Here is a 26,438-nt window from a genome sequence, read left to right as displayed (position 1 = left end):
GAGGGGCGGTTTTTAGCGGCTTCACCGCGTGGCGGTTTTGGGAAGCGACCGGAGGCAAATCATGCCGCTGTTTGTGCCCATTTCAGAAGCCTTTCCCGTAGCGCTGTCACCTCAAGCGGTATGCACAAACACCACGTTGGCCATGCTGTACGAAGGTACTTTTTGGACGGGATTTACACAACTCGTTTCTGACTTCGCAGCTCATAACTGAATTTCCATTTTACACCCTCAAGATGTAGCTCCTGATGCTTATTTTTTGACAGATTAATGCCATCTGGCAGCTTCCACTTCGGAGCAACTGCACCAGGATAGCATACGGTTCAGCTGCAGACCTCGCGTCACCCCCTCCGAACTTCAATCATCTTAGTTTCACAGAAGCTCACAGCAATGCAATCTGCAGTGATATTCAACGCTGCTAACAATGATAAAGAGCCACAAAACGAGTTACCTTCTCTGCCCCGAACAACAACTTATACAGAAAAAGCAGTTACCTCAGAAGCACCTCGTCTCTGGGGTTCATCTGAGCGTGGCTGGGATCCGTCCCGCGCCTCCTCCTCGTCCCCTGCTTTCTGCTAGAGGTGGAAAGAAATGCTGCATATACGCTCACCGGAGCAATCGCGATAGGAAATCGGAACCAGGCCCACAGGGAAACACGGACCCCGAAGGGTGCTGGGAGCAGACCCCCCCCCGAGATCCCCTGGTTACGGGCTACCGCGGTTTCAGATTAACTCACGCTTCGGTAAAAAATTGCTGATCGTAACCCGAGCGTCAGCACTACTTGCGGCTGGAAACTCTTGTTGCTGATTAACAGATTTAACAATAGAAGTTTTTTCAGATGGTTCCAAAACACCACTTGAACCTTACAAATGCCACGTCAGAGGATTAGATAAAACAGCAACAACAAAAACCCCTTAGGAATAGAATTAGAATTGAATTTATTTGTACTTTGAGAGAAGGGGGAAACAGCAGTTAAGCTAACTGGCTTCTTAGTTTTCATTTTACACCTCTGCGCTTCATAATCTATCTTAAATTAAGATTTGTGTAGAGCCCCTCTGTGGCTGCTGCTTTCACCATCCATTGAACTGTCACTGCAAGGTAAAACCAAACTCGTCTTTGACGAAGCATAAAACGGGCAGGTGCGTAGGAGACTAGCGTGGAACTAAGCTCACAGCTGCCAGGCGCCTCCCAGCTATTCCCATTATTATTTGGGCGCTCGACTTCAGCAACGTTAGAGGGGCCGTTGTTTGCAGAAAGTCATAACAGACCATATTCTGAAAATCATATGCTTTAAAGCATTTCAAGGAGGGCATCCAAAACCACAGGGTGTATTAGTAAATTGTCTACATTGCCAAAACAGTAAACTCCTTTTCACTTTTGGTGCCCTACTCAGTCACTTCAGTATCATCAATGTCCCAGCTCATCCCTGTAGATATTTGTCTGGAGAACCAGTAATTCTTCAGTTATTCATTTAGATTTGTGCATTACATGATTTCCAATCAATACAGATCAATCATTAGCTTTTGTTTGTATATGCCTTTTTACTTAATTTTGTTTTAAATTCTTTTAATCTGAAAGCTACTGTAATCCCTCCTCTTAGTTTTACTACAGTTTTGGATATCCCATATGACCTGGAGTGTCCTTCAGAAGTGTTTTTCCTTAAAGAAATCTCAGGTCATATTTATGATTAGTGTCCTTAAATATATTTATCCATTTCCTGCAGCTATTTTATTCTTCAAAAGAATGCTAATATAGATCATACAATTTACATGTAAACAACCAGTTTCCGTAAGTGCTCTGTATAATTTATATTTCAAAAAGAATGTGGAATAAAATGTGAATATATTAAAAGGATAATCCTCTAACTAGACCCAGTAACTACTGAAAATACAGAAAATTCAGTAGTTTAGCCCAGATGCATGTGAACTGTCCTGTTCACGTGTGCAAAATAAATAGGTGTGAACAAAGTCCAAATAGGTTAGATCAATCAGAAAAACTGCAACAGAGAAATTACCAGTTTAGCCAGATGAAGAAATAATAGAAAATATTACATCAGATATGAGACTAAGTAAAAGGGCTTTTAGAAAAATACAAGCAAAATTCAGGGATCAGCCTTGGGGACTAATCTTTTCAGCAAAAAGATTTTTAACTTGATGATGAAATCAGCTAGTGACAAAAATGTGTTTATAGGAGGAATGGGAAAGGATTTTTTTTTTAAAGGAACTTTGCTAGTAGCTTAGGCAATTAACATCTCATAAACCGTAACAGAGGATTAACTTGATGACTCAACCCAGTGTCCCTATATTTAGCCTCACAACCATGCAACATTTTCTAAATTTCTCAAATATTAGGTATTAGCAGTTACATGTTGAACAGCAAATCAATGGGGATGCTCCTGCATTTCTCCGAAGAACTGAGGACAATAACTTTCAACAAAAACATTAAACATATCCATTTCAGGAATGCAATATTTTCCCCTCAGGGTGAGCCAAAGGCTTTAATTGCAAGTCCTGCTTTCACCTGTACAAAATTTGCCTGTTAACACTCAAAATGCTGCACTGTCCTACATTCACAGTCGTCTGTCTAAACCAATAATTTATTTCACTGATGCACACTATCCATGCTCAAGTTACGCTCCCTCTGAGGTCCGACTACAACAGAATTGGGAAATAAGCCTCCGCTTTTCTCAGTTTTCTGTTATGCATCACCAAAGAAACATCATGGATGCTCCAGATATCAAAGGAGCCCTGCAGCAAGAGACCCCGGTGAGAAATCCTTAAAACAGAGGCTCTGTAACCCAACTGAACAAAGCATCTGCAAGACCAACCGTGATGATCATTCTGCAGTTTTCTTTTCGGGAAAGACTTCACAAGTTTTCCAATGCTTGTTCTTTGGACCAGCCAAACCATACTCCAAATCCCAGTGCAAGCAACCGATCTGGCCATGCCAGCAACACAGCACATCTCCCGTAAAGAAACCCCCCAATATCCCATTCCACTCGCAGCTCATCGGCACACAGGTACAGGAAGAGACACAAAGGATTTTGTTTCCATAAACACATTGCACTATTTAAAGGTTTTCATCTTTAAATTTAATTAAAGAAAAAATGTCCCAAAGTGATTAAGCATGTCTGACTTCCAGCTTCTTTTAATGGCACAAGCCAGTGCAGTAAGTTGTAGATACAGAGCTCAGTTAGATTTTTATTTAAAAAAACAAAACAACAACAACAAAAAAAACTTTCAAGGTGTGAGGTCCTATTAAAAAAGTGGCTGTTCACTTGTAAACAGAATAAAAATAAAAAGAGCGCAATTAAAGAATTTTCATACAACTTAAACAAAACCACTTTTCTTAAGCAATACAAGTTACAACTTTGTAAGTACACCAAAAGCAGAAAAACAAATAAAAAAATTGCAGAAGAATCACGTATTGTTTACTAAAAGGATAAACTATTTACATTGAATATTAATAGCTTGACATTTTTATTGCTCCAATGATAGTGTGTTTACAAGTAAGTGTAGTAAAATGTCATAGTGGGACACTAATACGCATATATTTATGTTTTTGCATATGGAGTTTTGTACCTATCAAGAAGAGCATAGGAATGTTTGTATTTATCAAGACTACACTAGATTTAGCAAAAATGTTTTGTTTTAGTCATCCATATAGAATCAAATCCACACTTCCTAGATGTGTCTGTATGAGTCTTAAAACATATATATTTTTTTCCTCCTATAGTAAAACAATTTCACAGATGCAAGTGGAAAAATCAGTAGGTTAGAGCTTTGCTACTCCACTCATTTTTTGATACTTTAATACTTCTTAAGATACAAAACGGTCCTAGATACAAAACCAAGTACTTCCTAGATAAAAACTAGAAAGGAAAATAAGTGTCAACATGTTTATGTGAAAAATTAAACACTGATTAGGTAGATAGTATTTCCATATCTGCTTTTAAAAAATCGCTGCAAACTCGCACTGAATGCTGTTACTAGTTCCCTTTTCCTCATCACTCTTCGCCCAGTATTTTCTCTTTTGTTGGAACCAGTCAAGGCACTTTCTTTACCACTACTACTACGCTTTGCTAACATTAATCTGTTATATTGCCATGAAGTCTCTCTCCAATTAACAAGCATCCTTCATAAATGGTTTTACTAATTCGTGCTGACTTCTTACTCCTAAAATGAGTTTTTTAGTCTTAGAAAATATAATCATCTGCTGAATGTTCTTTTAATAAAGCCAAGGACAGCCTAGGCAAAAGAGAACCTGCAGGCAGTACACAGTGCCCCGAGTTCACAGCAGTACTTACAGCTGCCTTCATCTTCAAATGAGCTATGGAACCCGTGTCTTTCAGATGCAAGTAGTATCGCATGCTGGTTTTGCGTTTTAATGCAAATCTATCTACTTATTAAAATATGGAGCTTGCTAAAAATTGCTGTTTTGGTGCTCAAATTCTTTACGAGTTGCTTTATGGCCACAAGTTTAGACGCCTATTAAAACACAAAAAGAAAAGCCCCTTTCATGTTTTGAAGGTTATACAATTCATAATTTAGCGTAAAGAAACATTTATAGAATTTATGCACTTAAATATAAACCTTCTAACTTCATATTCTATGAAATACACTGCTTAAGTGGGAAAGCTCAAGATATTCTCTCAGCTTGGCACAGCATTTCACAGAAGCAAGACAAATCAGATGGCGAGATTCTGAATACGATGAAGTCAGCACAGACCCTGGAGAGGATTTCTGTTAGCAATGAGACCGATGAACTGTTCAGTATTCAACACTGGCAATTAATAGAAGTCTCATTTGGCTTGCCTGTTCTCTCAGTTTGAAAGGAACRCTTTGAAAGAGTAGTCGCATAAAAGAAGAAAAATAAGAACCTGCTGAGATTTTTTGACTTTCTTGCACAAAAAGGAAATGATTAACAACAAAGTTCTGGCATAACAGTAAGAAATTTTCATCATTCTAAGTTAGCAAAAAAATTAAGCTAAGCTCCCTTTATTTGCTGCCCAGGAACTTACTTGTACGGGAAATACATGTAGAATTGAATGTGCTATTTCTGTTTTGGTTTACACTGTATTTTTCTACCAGTAAGCATCTTTTCTGCTTCCAGTTAGTTAAGACTCATCCTAAGAAATAAATACAGCGGACAAAATACTCTAGATGGTTCTGTGATGGAAATCTGAGTTGCAAGGTGCAGCTAACATTAAATCCAGACACCACAGTGTTTTATTCTTTAAATTGTGTTATGAATGGAACTGAACATTAGTTGCCACCCATCTACTAGTGTCAAATGAAAGCTCTGCACTCAGCATACAGATTTCAGAGTCTGAAGCATCAGTCCGACTGGAAACTACTGCAAGCTCTGGAGCCTGACATTCCTCAGCTGCACATAAGAGGGACCAGAAAATTGATTCAGAACAGCTTGCATAAAACTGGCCTTCCCTAAACACTGTGTACGAGAAATCTTGCCTACTACAGCTATTAGAATGCAAGGGTTTTACAGAGACTTTATTTGAATACAATATTGCATACTGAAAACATGTAAGTACATTCAGAGGAAATCCTAAGTCAGCATGAAACTGAAAAACTTCAGATGGTGTCAGAGGAGTCAAGCTGCTGCAAAGAAACGCTTGGACACTTACGATGATATTCATCACAACTTACAGACACTAAGTCACCTGCTGGTTTTCTTTTACTCCTTTTTTCTAATTAGAAAAGGGAGGGATCTTGCATCATTTTTCATTGTGTACTATTACCAAATGGTCTTGCTTAGGCCAGATGTTCTGGGAAATCTTTCTACAATTACTTCCCTTTCCGATATCAGGCAAACAGGGAAGAGTCCAAAATACCTGTGAATTCCACAAGGCATTTGCGGCTGTGCAGACTGTGCTTGAAGGCCATCCACCGAAACATGCATGAACCCATTCGACTGATCCACTTCCTCCCATCAGCATATTCTGGAATGCTACTCTGATTTAGGTAAAATTTATCTCCACTAGAAAGGATGCAGTATTACCTAGCTCCAACTTTTTCTCCTTAGTAATGAAAGTATTCGATTATGAAACATTTTTTTCCTTACTTAAAAAAAAAAATAAAAAAAAATCCACCAAACTGACATCCGTATAAGCCTGGTTTAAAAACAGGCTTTAGGATATTCTGATAATAGCAGCTGCCGTCTACTCCACAAATATGATTTTTTCAAAGATGAACAGTATTTAAGGTTCTTATTTCAGGTACTATAAATGACATCCGAAATTAAAAGGAAAAAAAAAAAAAAAAAAAAAAAAACCAGAAATGCTATGCATTTTTCATCCATTTACTAAACAAAGTGCAACTGAGCCCTACACATCTGAGAGTATGTACAAACTCATTATGGCTTTACCATAAAAAAAGCATGTGAATGGGTCTATACAGTCAGAGGGATGCTAACAAATGTAACGAATAAAACTATGTAGAACTGTTGGCAATGGAATAGTAAGAGCTATATTACATTCTGTAAACCTTGGCATACCACACTTTACATTATGCAAAGACTCAATATTTACAAATCCATAGTGGGTGAAATAATTAACCCCCTAATGTAAATGATGATTTTGCAAAGTGCAGGACAAAACCAGTGCTGTTAATTGCAAGTCCTATGCAAGCAAGTTATACTAAAATCATTACTACTAGAAGCTTACCTGGACGTTTCTACTGAGGATTTACAGGAGTGCAACAATTAGGATGAAATACAGAATGACATGGYGTTAGGATGTATGTTTAAGGACAGCAAATATAGAAATTAATAAGGCAGCATGCTCAGAACAAGTTTAAGCAGCACTGATGTTAGATCCCTAGTGGCAACTATATCAGTTATTGTTAACGTTAAAAATTCAGAGTGCAACATAGAAGCCTCATTTAACATAAAAAAAAATGTGCAAATTGTTCTCTTCTTAAACAAAAGAAAGTAACATAGCAAGGAAGATATTCTACTGAAGAACATTTTTAAATCACAGCAAAGTAGACCATCTTCTTTCCAAAATCATCTACAAGGCACTAAGGGTAGAAAATGACAGGTAACATGAAAGACCAAGCGCTGTTCCTCAGTCAGGTCGAAATATGGGATATTTTGGTAAGAACTCTATTAATATTACCTGTTGAAAAAGGGAAAAAGACAGACAAGAACAGAACACAGTAACCAAAACGTTCAAACTTTTAGCACAATTTCCATGCAAAATTATCTAGTACATAAGACTAAACATATCTGAGATATTCTTTAGGAAGGAAAAGTTTCCCAGAATAACAAAAGAGAGACTTTAGTCATTTTGAAATACAGGTCTTACAGGCACTCGACTTTTTGGGGGAAGACTACCTCTTCCCTCCAAGCCTAGGAAATCTTCATGCCTATACATGAAAGTGGGTGGGAGAACAGAAGAACAGAAATACCTCAAATTCTGCTTTCCTAAATGGATCGTCTACCTTGAATAAAACTCTTTGAAATTCAGAGCTGGGGAGGGGGGGGAGGGAAGGGAAATCAACGATCCAGACAACCCCCCCCTCCCAAAACACAGAGCCTACTATAGTGCTGCACCAAGTATGTGAAGTAATTATAAATACTGATCTATCAGTAGGTAGTAAGTGTTAAGAACCTGTGGACTGCTGTGGGAATCACACCTAGGCATGAATTCGCAGTGGGTCTCCCTCATTTCAAATTACAGATCAAAATAAGTCTACTTGTAGGGCAAATGTAGAACTGCTATGAAGAGAAAATATGTTAGCAGTCACAATTTCTGAGTTTCAATATATGCCGTGGCTGCTCTCATTATGAGCTGCCTTAGCAGGTACATGCCAAGCAAAACTGCACATTTTTCTGAGAGATTTTTCAGGCAGGTGAAAATCTAGTAAGTTAAGGACTTTCTCTGTAAATCATAGTAATGTCGAATACCAAATAAGTTACAGGAATAATACTTACATATTCCATCATATTGCTAGTTTCGCATTTCCTTTTACTCAGCTTCCAGTGCAAACCAAGCTAAGAAAATAATTATCAGAGGATTAATGTGTAATACAGCATTATTTTAAATGAGTTATATAACATAAGCGTATACCAAATTATTAGGATCTGGACACTAAGGTATAAGATCAGGACTGGATATAAAGTATGGAATTATAACACGACAGTAAAATTCCTATACGCCAATTATGCAAAAAACTTACTATTCTTAAAACTGAAGAAAACAAGCACTCTAACTTTTCTTACCTTATGATATAGTCTGTTATTTTCCCATTCTAATAACTTCTGAATTGATCTTCTAGTCTAAAAAGTAAGTCAAAACTGTATTATAAATGGTTCAGTAGCCAGCCTCATCCAGAAGAACTTTACTATTGTATTTCTGGCTTAAGATTAATTTAAAATGTTAGTTTTATAAAAGCAGAACCAAGCAAAAGAAAAACTGGAAATGCAAGTCCTACCATGTCAACTAGCCGTTTCTCAACATCAGATCTTCTTCAGAAAAAAAACACAAACAAAACTTTTTTTTTTTGTTAACTTAGGACCGGAACTTTCCAAATCCTCTTTCAATTATTAGAGGTCCTTCTGAATTTAGGATTTTTGCCCACCATAGCCAAGCCAACAAAGTAGAATCTCCGATCTTCTCTTGGACAAAATGCTGCCCTCTCTGTGGATAGATTACTGAATGCAAGTAATCCACATACATGTAACTTCCAGGTTTTGCTAATCTAATTCTCATCTGAATCCTGAAAAATCTCAAGACCACAGAACTCTGACTCATAATAAACAGAGTCTATTTTCAGCTCTTAGATATTAAAGTACACACGACCTTCATGTTCTGCTGTCTTCACAAGCTCCCTCACAAGCCCTATTCAGAGCTTCCACAATACCTGTGTGCCAGAAGATCATGGCAACCACCAACATACAAAAGGGAACCCCTGAATATGAGATACAGTTCCTTAATCAGCCTATGTCTACAATAGGGACCTCATTGTGACAAAAAGCCAACCCATTTCTAAAACTAACAAGCCATTTCACCGATAGTGGGAGAGGGGAAAGTGTTTTTTTAAATTTATTATTATTTTTTTTTAAAAGAGTTTCAGAGATTTTTAAGGTCAAAAAGAGCACTGCAACTCCTGCATGGTATGCCATGGAACTCTACCCCCCGATTCTTTTGTGCAACCTAATAACGGAAGGTGAGCTAAACCACCTCATTTCAAAAGATACAAAGATATCCAATCCTGAGTCAAAGATTTAGTGGTAGAGAAACCAGCACTTCTTTGTAAATATATTTTTTTCCCAGCAACCAAGTTATCCTCAGGGTTAAAGAGTACGTGTTTCCTGTTCCAGCTCTCTGAGTTTCATATTCCAGCCTTTGGGTCTTGTAATGCCAATTTTTGCTAAATTACAAAATTAAGAACCATCTTATACACGTGATTCTTAGAGTGATCAAATGACTTCTTAATGCAATGTTCAATGACCTGAATAGATACATTGTATTTCACTGCACAGCATTTTTCTTTCTCCAATTTTCAAGTCATTTTGCTGTTTTTCTCTGAGTCTTCCCAATTCTTTAAATATTTTTTTAATGACATGTTGATTCTGAACTGGAAATACTTCAATATTGGTCTTAGCCATGCACCACATAATGTATGTCTATACTGCAGTGCTGCCCAGAGATATCAAAATTAGTTTGGACGTGAGAATAACTAGTGACAACAAAAGAAACCTTTTCAATGTTTTTCTATACGTGTGTGTGTGTATGTGCACACATCCATACATATATACAAGCACATCCAAAGTAACATGAGCCTCCCAAATCCTGCTTGATACATATGGTTTATACCTTTGAGAATTACATTAGTGCTACAACATCACATGCACATTTATTTGTATGTTCACTAGCACAAGAATATTAAGTTTCTAAAAATTTCAAATATTCCATCTGTATATCTTAAGTATGTTCCACTGCAATAAGAACATATATAAATGCAGCTAAAATGAGGAAAATAAATCTTGCAACATTTTAATGATACAGACCTCAGCAATTAGCAGTTTAACAAGTTAACACAATTCTTTCAGTGCCGTGATTTCAGCATTTTGTGGCCAAACACTATCTCCTCTAAAGCCTCTGTAAGGCTTTGGTCTCCAGTGTAAAAAACAAACTACCTGGTTCTGGCTCTCACCACTCAGAAGAGACCCAGATTATAATAAAAAGGATTCTACAAAATCTAACCTGAAGAATCTGTATGGGATATATTACATATTGCTTTTACAGGTATGCTTCACTTGCCAGTCAATGCTACTGATATTTTCTGAGCAAGCTGGAAAGCTTGGCAAAACACATTTCTGTTTTATTTTCTCCGAAAAGCACTGCCTATTCCTTGTCTTTGCTTTTAGTTTGCATTCTTAAAGATAATAAACTTAATGGCAAGATTTATTACACTTTAACATATTTCTACTTAAGATCTTCTCCTATACTTAAGCTGACAACTATGAAAGTTTTTTTCCCCCAGTCATCCTCGTGCTATTACTATTTACATTTCTGGATGGTAAGGTTTTATGGCTACAAGTAGCACAAAATATATAGCTGCAAAGATTATTTTTTACACTGTTTTCACTTACATATTTCCAACAGGTTTATCACTGTGATAAACCAATTCTAAATGGAAGCCATAGAAGTAATTAAAATTATATTTACTCGATCTTGTTAAAGTGTTTTTCAGGATTATTATTTTGGACCTGATTACAAAGTTCTTCAACAGAAAGTTGACAAAATAAAGGGAAATCTTAACACTCTCAGAATGGAAAATTGAAACTCTGATCTTAATAGAACAATAAAATATGTCAAATAAACCACAGTTCAGAACTATTATGGTACATATTACATACAACAAAGTTATTTTTACTTTCAGAAATACTTATTTCTGAGAGAAAAACAAGGGTAATTTTCACTTCAGTTAGGGCAATTTTTGAACATCTAGTTCTGCACTTGTTTAACACAATTCCTACAGCTTTAGAAATCCTGGAAGTTCAGGGTATCATATACACCATCCTGTTCCTTGAACTGAGATGGGATTAGCTATACCTAGACTATCAATCCAACTGGCAATTCAGTATCTTTTACTTCATTAACATGTATTTTTCTAAGGTAAAAACTAGAAGAAAAACAGAATAAGCTTTTGAATGCAAATGAGATACAGAAAAGGGTTTTGAAATGGGGAAGATACAGTTAAAATTTATTTAATGTTGCCAGCAGCTGCAAAAGAATGCAATGAAACACGTACTTACTCTTTTGTTAAGACAGACTACAGGCCACAGGCTACAGCCCAGTGTGCAGCAGCAGCACAGACAGCCGCAGAGCAGCCATTTTACATTAACAGGAAGATTCTTTCTTAAACACGCGTTCACACGACTGATGCTGGTCTTGAATTCTTCTGGGGCAACCTGCAAGAGAAGTGCTGAACTTCAGTGCAAAGCCATCACAGAGTATTTTCTTGATAATTGGCTCTTACCGATTTAAAGGTAAATGAAATGTAATGCTATTATACACTACGACCCAATCTTCCAAAACACTCGGTTATCATGAAAAGGCACTTTCCTGTAACAAATTTATTTATGGTGCATGCTTTGCAAGAAAAATTACATTAAAAAGCTGAACATAGTAACTTAGATGAACAGCCTTATCCATATTTATTGTGTCATTAATAAATCAATCCTCTTGCTAATGTAACAGCCCCAAACAAAACTGGAAGTAGGACACAGCCATGCAACATATGCAACACTGGAAAAAAAAAACAACAAAAAAAGGAAGAATGAAGGATATCTGATCTACAGAGGAATGAAGGCAGCTTTGTAGTAAAAAGGCTGTGTTGTGTCCCACAGGGAAAAGGAAAACATGGTCCAAATCTAACTTCATACCAACGCAAGCCTACAATGTGCCTGGGGTAAAGGTGGACCTCTGTCCACAGATAATTTGTGGAAATGGCCTACATGTACATTAGGCCACAGCTTTAGTTGTGGCTCCTTCCTAAACAGGGAGGCCAAGAAAGGCGAACACAGGATTACATTCAAGGATTAATAAATGCATCTTGTACAGGATTATGAACCAAACCTATCGGCACAGCATCCTGCAGATTAGGTATATGAGACTGAATGATGATTCAGCAAATTCTAGTTCAATGGATTTTCTTTTATAGCACAGYGACATTAAATGGCAAGCGACCAGTTCAACACTGTCTACGTTTATACAGCCTGACTGGGAAGGATGCCTTACTCTGCAAGTGCTTAATCTGAAATACTTTAACAGAGCTTAATTTTAAAAGTGGATACAGCGTGTTTTCTAAAATCTGTGCATCCTAAGAAGGGCCCTGTGAGGACTCTGATTCACGTGAGCTGAACAAACAGCCGGGATAGTTTAAGATGACAGTGCCCCGATTTGTGCGTTACCACCTCTCTAGAAGAAGAGGTGGAAAGAAACATGAGTTCACCTGCTGTTTCAGGTTATCCTCCAGGATTTTAGTGCAAACCCATCCTCACCACCGGCTGGAGTCCGAGTACTCGACTGTGATCACAGCAGATAAGCCCACAGCTCTGCTCCACCCACTCCATGAGCTAAGAAATAACCTCCGAAGGGCAGAGGCACCCTAAAAATCTACATCAAGCTTTTCCGGAACTCTTGTGCAAACACACAAGTATAATCTTAACAAAATCACTAATCATTCTGGGAAGCTTTAGCCCAGATGAAAACTTTACAAAGACGGAGATGTAAAAAGATGTAAAATTAACTGTTTATAACTTCGTGAAGTGAAAATACAAATAAAATGCTACTACTTCAATGACAGCCCCCCCCCCCCAAATTACTCAGCCTTGTGCTTAGCAAGACCACTTCTTTTTGTTACAGTCTCACCTACTTATTCAGAACGAGAAAGCTTTCAACAGCACGAATTTCTAAGCATGGAAGAATTTTACATCATTTACCTGTAGTTTGGTGCAATACTATTTAAAATGTCAAGTTTTCTTTTTTTGGAGTAAATTAGACAATACGTGACATCATGGTTTTGACATTTTATCTGCTAAGTTCTCAATTTTAAAAATATGGTTTGAAAACCAACTTCTTTAAATGAAGGAATATTCAGAAAAGCTTGCTCAAAATAACATTTTCTATATATAGCCACAGCAGAGTCACAGTGGAAAACTGCAGGCTCTATCAGAAATAAGCTTCTCCAATGGCAGCATGTTTCTTATAAAAGAATGAGAGCATTTAACTATCCACATGCCCCAAATCCCTCATATCTTTACAGAAGAGCTTCTGGACTTGGTACTGAGAAGCAGTCTAAGCACGTCCTGTATTAGCACTCCCCAAAGGATATCGGCTCTGCAAAGACGATCTAAATAACTTGAATCCAACAAGTCGGATGTGGACTCATGGTATTAGATGTAGCTTGAATCCAAGACGGCACTCAACTTTATTCTGCTTTGTGAATCCAAACTCGGGATTGTGTTAATCAGATCCAACTTCAATAGACTCAACAAGTTAGGTGAAACAATTCAAAACCAGAAAAAAAAAGTTTCTTTCCTAACCACTTCCTGTGTTGAAGAAAAAAAGACAACTTAATGTGTATTCAAAGCTGTGCAACTACTACACAGTCCTTCCAACCAAGCCCAACTCTTTCGATTCTGCAAACAAGCAAAAAGAAAAAAAAAAAAATTAAAGACACCTTTCACCAAAGGAGCAAGACCAAGGGACAGGAAGTCGAGAGGACCTGATCCTGCTACCTCCACCTAGCCACAAGAGCTAAAAGCATTAAAACATTGCAGGAAAGGGATTAAATAAATGCATCTGTTTCCCGGCCCTTCAGATCACCATGCAGTATAGAGTCAGAGGTCATCTGGGTTTGTACACAAGCCAGGTCTACAGTTAGTAACATAAGAACATCAATTCACATTGTGATTATTTTAGAGTAGGAATGAATAAGTACACAGCAAGTATCTCAACATTTAGTTGGGGGTTTTTTGACAATTAAAAACATGGTGTAACACAGGCAAATCATGGAGATTTTTTTTCCCAGTACTCAAAACACTTCCTTGCAATTCTTTTCGYATATACAAAGTGGAGCAAATCCAAAAATTCACTTTAGACTGATTGGAACATTAGAATTTAAAATGTATTTTATACCAGATGACTTATTCAGGTTAGTAAAAGAATGATTAAAAGAAAAGAAAGAAAGGAATCAAAAAGTTCAACACAAATCGGCAAAAGGAAACAGAGACACCCCATGGCTTGGGATGTTTTGAATGAACAGAAAATAATCATGTTGTAATATGTGGAAAACAAGCCTGTACTTGCATGTGTCTGAAACCAGAAGGTTTTACAGGTCTCTCTGCAAATGCCAGCTCTCATATCTAGGATATCACAAACATCACATGCACATGAACAGGACCACTTCATCTTCACTGTGAGAGCAAATTTTGTAGTAAAGATTGGGTTGGTGGTCTGCAGTATGAGCAGTTTGAGGTCAGACATGCTTTCAAGTAAATTGGGATTACACGTGTTAACAAATGAGGGTTCCTGACTTTTAAGGAAGTTTACATGTGGCTCTGTTTGTAACATTTAGATATATACAAATGGCACCTTCTTTGATAAGACCCTTGAAATTTGTACATGGATCATCCTGTTTATTTTAAAGATAAAAATAAGGCCTTTTTTAACCTCATTAGTACTTGTGCAATAAATTCCACTAAGAAAGGAGACCATTCCCTTTTTTATTAGTCACAAAGTTTGCTGGACCTTGACAACAACCACCCCTCCCACCCCCCGATGCAGCTGTGCAAACCTACCAAGAGAATGGAGCTGCACAGCCTACAGCTTAGCTCAACGCAAAGAAACTCGGTTATCAGTGACAACATCCAACATGAAAAGCAGCGAGCCGGATTCTTAGATCTCAGCCGGCAGAAAAATCAGTTTGCGTGTGTGTGTGTGTGTGTGGTGGTGGTGGTGGGGGAAATGCACATATAGGACCAAGTAGGAAGACACTGGCCTGGTAAGATTCCCTATTTCTGTTCACTTTTAGAAGAATCGTTTCAGTTTGATGCTACTTTATAAGAACATTATTAAAGTACTCTCATTCCTACATAGGATGGTATGGTAAATGGCTAATTTTGCACGCCACCAAGCAGCACGGAGATTTTTTACTTCAGGTATTTTGGCATAATGTTTATGATAATATAGTATTATGAAAGTGCCACTCCTACCTCCTAGGGTACCAAATACTTTCATGTAACGGTGTATCTCTTGGTTGCAACATAACATGAAATTACTTAAGAGCACACAGTTTTGACTAACCAAGATTACTGCACATATTTTTCCCTTTTAGAAACATCTTCATTTGAAACTTAAGGAGCCGGTGACCAAGATATGGATCATTCTGCGGTACAGAGGAGAAAAACACGGTTTTGTTCCTCTCAGTTTATAGCAGTTAAGCAGATGATGTTACAGAGTGACAAAGGACTAAATATCTGTAAATAAAATAATACCTTACTAATATGCTATTCAAATGAAACAATTACCTATGAGGTTTATTGATTTTTGACCTAATTTTAAATCTTGCCATTGTTGCAGCTAAAGATATTGAAACATTAATATGAAACAACCAAAATATTTCAAATAAACAATGGACATTTAACAACGCTTCCAGTGCAAAGAAAGGTCACTAAGAAAGTCTAGATTTGAATAATTTGGGAAAGTCACTTGGAGAGTTTCTGTTTGGGTCTTGAAAAGAAAGAGATAAGTACACAGCTCCTGGCTGTGCAGTACACCTTGTAAAGAGACATTAGCTCCTTTCAGGTCTTTAAAAAAAAAAAAAAAGGAAAAAAAAAAGCCCCCAAAACATAAAAGGAGAGGAGGGAGTGTCACAGTATTTTACAACAGGATGCAGGAGAATCTACAAACACAGGAAGAGAGCAAGTAAAGCCCAGCAGGCCTGATCTTCCTCCTTCAATCAGCATGATCACAAACCCTATCAATCACAGGTTGCAACGGGATCACAATACCACGAATACATTTATGGCTTACACTTCCCTGCACTGCACGCTCCTCGCTGTATAGGACCCTTATTGTTTTCGGATCAGGGCAGGAAACTCCACTTTCTTCCTTCAGGTTCACTGGTTCCATCATTTTCTTGTCACCTGAAGCAGTGCGCGCTTTGTGCCACATACCATGAGGAGTTTTTTTTTTAAGCTTGGTATAAAATTCATGGTAGTGAACAAACTGCCTAAACTTTTAGAACTAGAAGGTACGCTTCGCTTTGGCACAACTATAAAGTTGTTTTAAAATTGTATTTTAAATGCTTGTTTCAAAAGATCTAATAACCCTGTAAAACTGTAGCATGTAGAATTTAAATTTAGCTGGAATTTAACTCTAGCCAAGTCCAATCACATTATTCCAAGATAAATATTACATCCGTGTTAAGTGCAAGTCAAATCTTTTCCTGTAAGACTTTTGYTTTTTTAAAAAAGAATCAACTGTTTCAAAGCCCACCTCTGTCTTCATAAATCAGTTGAAGCTTGCTTCTCATCTGGTAAGATAAATATCAACTTAACCTAGCTGAATTAGCTGGGGCCAATATCTGACCTACCTGATATTTTCCTTCTCTTTATGTAATTTCCTCAAATATATGCATCCACCTCTCCCTCAAAAAAGCAACAAGCATCTCACTTAAATATTTAAGATGCACCTACGTGCATCCTAGCTGTAGACAACAAATCTACAATAACTATCCAGAACCTGTAAAAATGGGGAGAGGGGTGGAGAAGGAAGAATATTTCAGGTAAAAACAAATTGGTGCAAGGTGTACTGTAGTCCTTATGTAGATGGGCAAACTGAGGGTCAGGAAGCTTAAGTATGTCCCCTAAGGCTATACAGCAGTATAAATCAAACAAGTTAGTGTTTCTGGGAGAAAAGCATAGCTGGTTTTATCTATTTTGGATCTTCATCCAAATCAATTAATTAAAAAGAAAACAGTGCCACAGAGGTATCCATCAACCACAACTAATGCTTTCACCTTTTCTACTCCATTAGCAGATGGGATATATTATCAACACCAATTCATAATGGACAACAGAGCCATTTAATGTAATGCTACATGTACATTCTGAGTAAAGTATGACATTGCTTTATATTAGCCATGTATTAATGCAAGTTTACTGTAAACATTTTAATCAAAAAATAGGACTAAATATAAACAGTCACTATGCTACGCACACATTGTGATTTGTAAAAGAAAGGCAGAAATTCTGAAAGTGATGCATCAACTGCCTATAATACTTTGTATTGTGAATTATTTACAGGGTATTTGAAGAATACTTTCTTACTGGAACAAACCGAGTTTTCATTTTCAGTAGGGATGAAGGTGATTGACTGCCATAACCAGTAGAAGCAGCAGATTATTCATTTCTTGCAATTCATGAAAGCATTAAAAAACAAAACAAACAACCCACAACCCTGGTTTTTAATGTCCTTGATGACAGTGTGACAGGCAGCAAGAAAAACTGTTTACTGCTTCATTTGATTGGTGTTTTCCCCTCAACAAAAAGAAACTAATTTCCAAAGTCTTCTAACTAAAAAAAAAAAAAAGTCCCTCAAATCTGTATATGAGAAAAAGATAACAGAATATCAAGATTCTCAGTAGAAAAAGCATAACTATATACAGCAAATCCATGTTTTGTGTGATCGATGCTGTCACAGATTAGATCCATAGAACAAGAAGGGGAAATGCCAGGCAGAAGCATTGCTAAATTAAGTCCAAGCAGTCAACTGAACTTTAATTTAAACTTTTGCTACACAGTGTTAAAACCAATTGCTTGCTGTCCATTTAACAGGAGGACAATCAAGTGGAAAATATGACAGGTATTGAGATTTGCATCAAAAAGCTTTTTTTTTTAAAAAAAAAAAACCACAAACATTTTAGAGATACAGAGAAATGCAATTATTTCATCAAATTAAGTTTTAACATTTCCTACTAGATATTTTTTTAGGTTTATTTATAGAAAACTACAGCTTGATTAAAGCAGATAAAAACTGGTAAGATAGTTCCAAAAAGTCATCTGTGGCTTTTCAGTGAGCTGAAAGAGTTTCTTGGAAAAGAATAAGCCTATGACATGCAAGGTAGTTAAATACAGATGGGGTCAGCACCAGCCTTCACATTAGACACTGTGAAGTCAATAATATTCTTCCTTTTGACTTCAGTGAAATTCTGAATGGCAGCCAGAGCTCCTAGGTTGCCTTTTAACATCCAGAAATTCCAAACAACCTACTTTTCAACTGGACTCACGTCAAGTAATGCTGGACAAATTCAGCTGGAGAATTTTATCATTATACTCTGGGGTGAAAGTGAAGGGAAAAAATTAAAAAGAAAACCAAACAGATTTGCCAGAACAAGCAGATGCCATCCAGCTGCATTTCAGTATAGTGTTAATGACTCTACAGCTACAGCAAAAGTCCGCAGAGACCTGTGAAGCTGTAGCTGTATGGTATGTCATTAGAGACAGCAGTTAAGAGCCAAATACCTTCTTCCTCACAAACGCTGGAAAAAATACACAAGGGGGATATAAAATGAAAAAAGAAAAGCACTAAACAGCTGAAAGAAAACATACATAAGAGAAAAAAAATCAAAATAAAACTAAAAAAATACAATTATGAAAAGCATTTAAAACAATAATCAATTTTGTTACAAAATTTCATTAATAATTCGCTACGAATTAATATTTATTGACTAATCTTGCATTTATAAAGAAAATAGGATTCCAGAGAAAGCAAAGACCATGGCAATTTTTCAGAAGAAAACTAAACGATTGTACTGGTGAATATATACTAAAAAACTACTTAATTTATAGATTTGACACATAACACCATAACATCTTGTTCCTTAATGCTACGAAAAACAGCTTTTTCTTCCATAGAAGTGTCTAAAAATAAACTTAAAGCTTGACAGATATTAAACAAAGAGAGGTCTAGCAGCTGAAGTAATTGAATTCATACAGCAGGTAGCACAAAGTCTAGGCATTTATAAACAAGGGTAAATAAGCCTCGGTTTCATGTGTATTGCTGGAAGAAAACAGTATCATGCCACCTTGAGTTCTTCTGTGTTTAGAACATCAGTAATGATGAAAATCACTGCAAATTATTCTTTTTCCTTAAAAAAAAAAAAAAGTACACTGTAAGGGATTGGTCACTGACCACCTAGTTCATACAGGACAGAGTTACTCAACAATCCTCAGTGCAGTACTGACCTGCAATGGATTTTTGTTTGGATTCACCAACACGTATTTGTAGCACAGAAACTGCTGGATGCAAGGTATCTTTCCATTGAAAGGAACATTTTAATCTCACACTTACCTTCCCTGTCAGAATAGAAGGAAATTCTGTGTCAAACTTGTTGCTCAAGCCAAACCTTGAAAACAAAAGAGACAAACAAGATATATTCCACCTAACTTACTTTGTTTCCCTTAATAAAAAAAATTATAATAGCTTTTGTATTTCAAAAAGGAAAGTCTCTTTTGTCTTTATGTTATATAATCTCTTTTATCTTTGCATTGACATCATTTCACCTGCTTTCAATTTACATTTATATAAGATCTTGTGCATCATTCATAAGGTAGTTTATAAAACAAACATCCCCCAAAAGAGAAATATAGCTTGTTGTCTTACTTTAAATAGCTAAAAGTACAAAAAATCTCTTACAATGGGAATATGGCAAGTTTTAGTCTTTCCTTCCTTACAGAAAAAAAACCCTCTAGTTGCACTAGTTCCACTAATCCTTTTATTGTTATTTTTCTTACTCATACAATTTATTCATATGCAATAGATGAGTTTCTTAAAACCAGCTTTATCTTCTTTTTACAGCATTCATAACCATATATCTAAATAAAACACAGCTTTGGCCTGAGGTAAACTATCTCATGCAAAATGTGTAAGAGCCTAAACATAACAGTTCTAAAACAACTATGAACTTCAAGAAAATTAAGTGTTAGGTATCACTGTGACTAGTGGTTCTTCAGTGAAGTGTTCTCATGATGGGCATCAGGTCAGCATTTATTGTAGCCCCTGAAAACTATAGGGAGCTGGGTATTTTGCAGAGTTGAGAAACTTTGCTGGGAAACCTCTTACCACTAGCTCCAAACGTGCTGAACCAATTCAAAGTTTCAATAAGCTAGTTTTGTAGATCAGCAGGACACTGACAGTGCAGGCTGACTTGGCTTTTTCCCCCCCTTTTCTTATTTTTAAAAGCTTGTATGAAGGCAAGAGGTTAAACTCTGATACTAATCCTGCTAGCTTGTGCAGATTCACAGAACTATATGATCTTCCATCCTCTCCACATCTTTAGTCCTTCCAGTTCAGCAGCATAATGAAGTACAACTGTAATGAGCCATTGGCATCTGAGCTACAATCTTTTAGATTGGAACAAAGCTGTTTACTGTACATCAAATTAAAGGCTTCACTGTCAACTCTCTCAACTGCCTGAATAATTTTGTTCAAAAAAAAGGGGAAAAAACACCACCACCACCAACAAAATCACCACCAAAAATAAAAGCATTAACACCTTTTGCATTGTTTATTTATTGTAGAAACTAATCTTTTGGGAAGACAGTATTTGCTTCGAGTCCTTAATGGACACTTGTACAAATACTAGTATTGCCGAAATGTCACCAGTCCCCTATCATTACATCACATAYGTACACTCACACACACACAGTAGTAATTCAGATATCCAGACTTGGCAATGTAACTTGTTTAGAAGTAAAGACAAGTGTGTAATTATCCTCAAAGAAGAGAGAAGCATAATAAAAGAACTTGTGCTGTCTTTGGAAACCTACTAAGCTAATTAAAATGTTTGTCAACAGTACTAGTGAGGAAGTCTAATTAAGTACTTCAGTGGCTAATTTAAGTCAGAGCATATTAGAGTGCTAGTTGTTTAGAATATTTAAATAAATCAATCAATCAACCGAAAGGGTAGATGCTCATTTAAGCACTTCTGAGCCTTTGTCTCTTAAGCTATCCTAAGTACTATATCTAACTGCCACTTATTTGTGTTTGTTTCATTCAAGGTATTTTCACTGAAAAACTTCTAGAAGCACATGCAAGTGAAGCACGGCATAGGCTACAACACGTTAAAGTGAACTTGAAAGCCATGATACTAAATTAGTGCTACAAATATAAACAGTAAAAACAATAGAAAGTTAGGCAAACACAAAGGTTACTAAAATAAGCACATTTTCATCTTCTTCCAACATAATCTGGCAGGTCAGTCTCCATTTTTTGTAGGTTTTATTTTTAAGATAAAATTTCCAAGTTTTGTTATATGAAATACTTCTTTTTAAGGAAGCTTGATAAAAATRAGGTAGCCTTTTCAGTCTTTAAAAAAATACAGAAAAGCCTAAAAACAATATGAAGCACATACACAAGCTTGCTCTTGAGGAACAGTGACTTTTCCGTCTATCAGCAATGAAACTATCTGAAATGATCATAAAGTTTTAGCAGTCAGACAGTGTAAGCAGTGAACTATCAGAAAGTTCAGGGAATGCTGCAGAATTATTTACTACACCCACGTAACATAAGACTAGTTGCACTGGATTGAGCCCAAGGTCCACCTAGCCCAGAACACTGAATCTTGCAGTGGCCCATAGCAGATGCCTAAGGAACAGCAAAATAAAAGTGCAAGCGTGTGCTAGCATTTCCCCAGCATACTCTTCTAACAACAACCTTCAGCAATTTCTGGTTCAAGAACTTCTTGAGCCATAAGTGGTGCCTTTTATCTCAATGATCATACACTCATTAAAATTCCCATTGCACTACCAATCTCCCCAAAGAATAAAACAGATTAATGCTTGCTGATTTAGCGCTATTAAGAACATAACAAAAGCACAATATATTTTACTGGATTAAATTTGAAAGCTGATGAAGTCCTGAAACATATTTAAAGCCCCAAACTTCTAACAGCTGCCAAAACATTCTGCTCAGTTTTAACACACATCCAAGAAATCTCAGCTACAGAAGCGCATATATTTTACCCTGACACCTTCAAAATGGCTAAAAGAATATAAAAGGCTTTGACTGTACTGAAAACAGAATTATGCTACATCGTAATACTACATGTTTAGTGAGCATCACTGATGGCCTTTAGCACAGTCTCACTAACGTGTCTCCAGAAGTTTTACAGAATATCTTCTTGATGATTTACTGCACAGTTCAGACAAAATTAAACTCCCATTAGCTGGGGGGGGAGAGGTAGGGAGGTGGGAGGGGAGAGGAAGGGAAGATTCAAGAACCCAATAAAAAAAGTAATTTTTTAGAACAATAATTAAAGCAGAATGTTGTATAGCTCTAGAGCTATGTGAGCAACTTTGAAAAAGCACTTAAGTTTTAACAAAATATTCAAAGTCAAAAAGTTAAGACCTGAAGTCTTGATTAAAAGAGAAATAACTTCCTAAGACTTTCTACAAAAGTCTAACCCATAGCAATAATTAAAAAAAAAAATCACTACATAAAACAAACTCGGGTATCTGTCCTTTAAGTCATTTAAAACATCAGTTGGTGACCACTTATTTGGGGGTTATTTTTCTGGGTCCTGAGTGTAAGGCCTAAGATTTAGAAATTCAGATAAGTCATCTCTGTACTTTAGTTGCAATTTTCTCTCTGCATGAGAAATACCTCTAAAAGCAAGGTACTGTTGCCTATAGGCACAAGCACTGGGATAGAACTAGGACAACCTCAATTTCTAGTTCTTTCTCCGTTTTTAGGTACGGCATCAGACAAGTCCCATCTTCCCTATTTGTAAAATGGGGAGAAYACAACTTATCACAGGCAGTTGTAATAAGATACATCTCTAAGTCCCTCAAAAGTTGAAGCCCAAAAGGCATATCCTGAATCATAAGTTGCAAATTCCTGCTGCCACAGGTATCGCATTATATAATTCCTTCCATTAGTTTACAAAGCATGATATGGAAGCGAGGTGTCTTGTCCCCAGAACTGAAACAGGCAGAATTTGGTAAACATTTTCCAGTATTCAGAATTATCTAGTATTTAAAAACATATTTAGAAGTGCTTTACTTTTTTCTTCTTTTGACTTAAACTGCCCTTCACTCTTGTTTATTCTACTACTGTATTTACAGACAGTAATCAGGCCTATCAGACAACATGAGCTAAACCTGTTTAGTCAACTCTCATATGATAAGCTTTCCATCCTCCTTCAACATGGTTCCTTTCCCCATTCCTAATCCAGTTTGAATGTAACCTATCTTGAACAGGTGAACTCAAATTCTATGTGCTATTCCCATAGGTGACATCAAAGCTTTCTGTGATGGTAAAGAATAAAGAAGATATTCACCAGCTGAAATCTCCTTGGACACCTAGTATTTCTCTTTTTAGTCTACGACCTTTTCCACTGAAGCCAAGACAACTACTGAAGGGCACAGGGCAACCTTACTCACAGACGGTGTTTTAGAAAATTAATTTTTTGATAGCTAAGGTCACTTACTATTTTAAACATGTGGAAGATTTATAACTCTGGGATAATCAGAAGACAAAACCCAAACGTCTTCCTATCTCAACCGAGAGTACTTGGCTCCTGCCTGCCTTTCCTAATTCATGACGATATGCTGTTCATTAGCACCTCAATTACAGATGCCTGGAGCACTCCAAAAGAAAACATAATGGAAGGAAAAAAAAAAAGGTTAACTTCTACCCCAAACTAGCAGGTTTGCAGATTTAAGCAGAAATCACAAACTGAAAGATGTCCATTCACATGGACTTAATAACATGGAAAAATAATATGTCAGATAACCAAATTAAGAGTCTGTTTACTGCTCTGTTTTTGAAAGTTATTGCTGTTTCTTTGGTGGGTATATGACTCAGTCTTAACTAAGAACATTTATGTTGAAATACTTGGATATGCCACCAGAATCATGCCAACTGTGTAAGAAATGGAGAGCAATGGGCAATTTACAGTTCAGAAACAACGAAAAATGCATTTACCAGGTCCCAGCAATTTCTCTGTACTGAAATTGAAAAGCCTGGTAAAAACTAGCAGTCATATTTATTGTTAATTTTTTTTCAAAGCAAGAATCTTCTAGAATGAAAAAGCATTGGGCAACAAAAATTCTGCTACCTGCTTTCATCATCTCTCTTAAAAAAAAAAAAAATACACTTTACACAATTAGTCTTATCATGCACAGGGGTAAAGGGTTAGCAAAACAGTCAGTGGAAAAAGCAAAATCCTGCTAAAAACCCTTAGAAGATTCCTGGAATCTATATTTAGTACAGTTGGATACTGCAGTGTAACTCCATTAGGTTCAGCTCAGAGACAAGGTCATATGAGTAAAAACTCTCATGCAAGCAACTAATATATTGTTTGAATCTACTAACTTGGGAGTATTTATAAGACTGTACATGAAAAGCTTGACCAAAAGATGACACTGGAACTGGAGAATTACCCCTTCTCTATACATCAAAAGCATCCAAGAAGGCCAGTGTCAGAGGAGGAACTGGAGGCATCTGAAACAAAACCCAAGGAAAACAATGGGTTTTCTTTTTCTTTCTTTCTCTCTCTCTTTTTTTTAAAATGCCTGCTCCCCCCCTTTAAAAAAAAAAAAGAAAAAAAAAAGAGAGAACCAGAATGTGTCTCACTTTTGCCAAGACAGAAATTTTATCAGTAACATTCCAGATGGGCTCAAAAAACAAACACAAGTTTTACTGGATGATGTATCTCACTTCAGGAACTAGAGCAGGTTGCTCCTGAAGCCAACTGATTTCAAAAGAAGAAGCATTTGTGTGATCAGAAAGTGACAAGAGTTTCAGAACTGATATACAGTAACCGGAAGTTCTTTAAGAAGAAAAACATCCCTCATTTAATGAGGGGGTTAGGATTATATCCTGTATTGTCTAGTGTTTATTTGCACTTTATTGGTAGCAACCACTAACTGTTTTTATTAGTTTAAGGAGGTTTTAAAGACGTCATGATCTGATAAAAGAAATACTGTCTTCTGTCATCTTCCCAGGAAGGCATATTTGTCACAGAAAGAAAGGGGAAAGTGAGGGGAATGGGAATTCAGTTCAGGTAGTTACATGGGCATGTATGCTAGCTCATGATTCTCTCATCACTTACAAGCATTGCTTTCTTTTGATGTAGACATCATTAGTTGACCAAGTTCTTGGAGATGCTCCTGCCCATCCCCAAAAGATGTTGGAGCCAAGAAGAAGCTTTAAGGAAGATCACTAATACACAAAAAGCATCACAGCAGACAAAGCAAATGGATGGGTACAATTTTTCAGTTTAGTGCTTAAAAACAGGTAACTAGTAAGAGGGGTATATGGTAYTCTGATCACTTTGCTTGTGTTACATTCCTCCTCGGGTTAAATTGCATGCTATTTGGGGTCAGGATAGAAAGAAATTCCATCAAACAAGCAAGTACACTGCGGTGCAGCAGAAAACTATCCACTGGCACTAGCTCAATGCAAACCTGATTTGGACTTACATGATGGGCACAGTATCAAATCCAACATTAGTTCTCTTAGGATGTGAGAGCCTTCCCCACCCAGTGTTTTTGCTGCAGATAGCTAGATCACACTGCACCTATTTACAGAGAGAAACGTGTATTCTTTTAAGCAGTCCAAAGATGGATCCAAAGCAACAGAAGCTTGATGGATCTCTACAATATGAAAATGTTGATGACTCCCTCCCTGTCACGTAAACAAGTGTAACAGCCAACAATTTGTTATGGATGTACTTGTTATATTTCTCCACTTGCAGGAGTAGGAATATTAAAAATAAAAAAACAAAAAAACAACAAGCAAACATTGCATATTGGGTCACGCTGTCTGATTGCCTTGCATTCCAACTGTACAAATGAGCGGCAAACATTCAGGCTTAAGTTGTGTTCTGATGACAAAAGCCTGTAACTAAACCTAACTCACCAGCAAAGTTTGGAGAAAATAAACTACAACCCAGCCATATGTCTCCTCTGCAGTGCAGTGTGGGGATTCAATGGCTTAGCTGAGACACAGAAAAGTAACTAAATTGTTTAATAAATTTGTTGAATAATAAAATCGTTTGAGCAAACATGTAAACCATCAGCTGATGCTAACGTGGTGTAGTGTTAACTTTTTATCTAAGAGAGCGTTTGCGATAGGAAGTACACTCGGGATTGTCGGGGCTGCTCCTGCACGGAACAGGCAACTGAACTTCACTTGTTCATTCATGACTTCGCGTTGCCTCGAGCTACCGGAAAACAGGACGTTTTCCGCCTAAACACGTCAAAAGCAAAACCCCTCACGCGAAACCGGTACCACGCAGGGGCCGGACAGCTGCTGCGGGCACCTGGCGCCGGCGGACGGCTGGGGGGCAGAAGAGGGATGGGGCGCAGTCCCGCCGGCGCTGCCTCCCCCCGCGGCGCGC

General features: G+C 37.1%; 1 protein-coding gene across 3 annotated transcripts; it reads right to left on the bottom strand.

Annotated features, from left to right (window-relative positions):
* Positions 1-3,128: 3,128 nt before the first annotated feature.
* Positions 3,129-25,629, bottom strand: CHIC1 (cysteine rich hydrophobic domain 1). Of its 3 annotated transcripts, XM_026086274.1 has the most exons (7): positions 25,519-25,628; positions 24,410-24,538; positions 19,385-19,439; positions 11,281-11,436; positions 8,239-8,295; positions 7,951-8,010; positions 3,129-7,132 (listed from the first exon to the last, which is right to left on the bottom strand). In XM_026086274.1, exons 2-7 carry the CDS (start codon positions 24,499-24,501, stop codon positions 7,082-7,084), a joined length of 471 nt encoding a protein of 156 aa, XP_025942059.1. In that variant the 5' UTR covers positions 24,502-24,538; positions 25,519-25,628; the 3' UTR covers positions 3,129-7,081. The 3 variants fall into 3 exon arrangements, with proteins under 3 accessions (XP_025942059.1, XP_025942060.1, XP_025942061.1); XM_026086275.1 differs by lacking the exon at positions 8,239-8,295 and having other exon boundaries at positions 25,519-25,629; XM_026086276.1 differs by lacking the exon at positions 24,410-24,538 and having other exon boundaries at positions 25,519-25,627.
* Positions 25,630-26,438: the final 809 nt, after the last annotated feature.

This window comes from Apteryx rowi, unplaced genomic scaffold (genome assembly GCF_003343035.1).
Source record: "Apteryx rowi isolate R43461 unplaced genomic scaffold, aptRow1 scaffold_69, whole genome shotgun sequence".
In the NCBI taxonomy this organism is placed as follows: Eukaryota; Metazoa; Chordata; class Aves; order Apterygiformes; family Apterygidae; genus Apteryx; species Apteryx rowi.
This window is presented reverse-complemented; position numbering and strand designations above follow the sequence as displayed.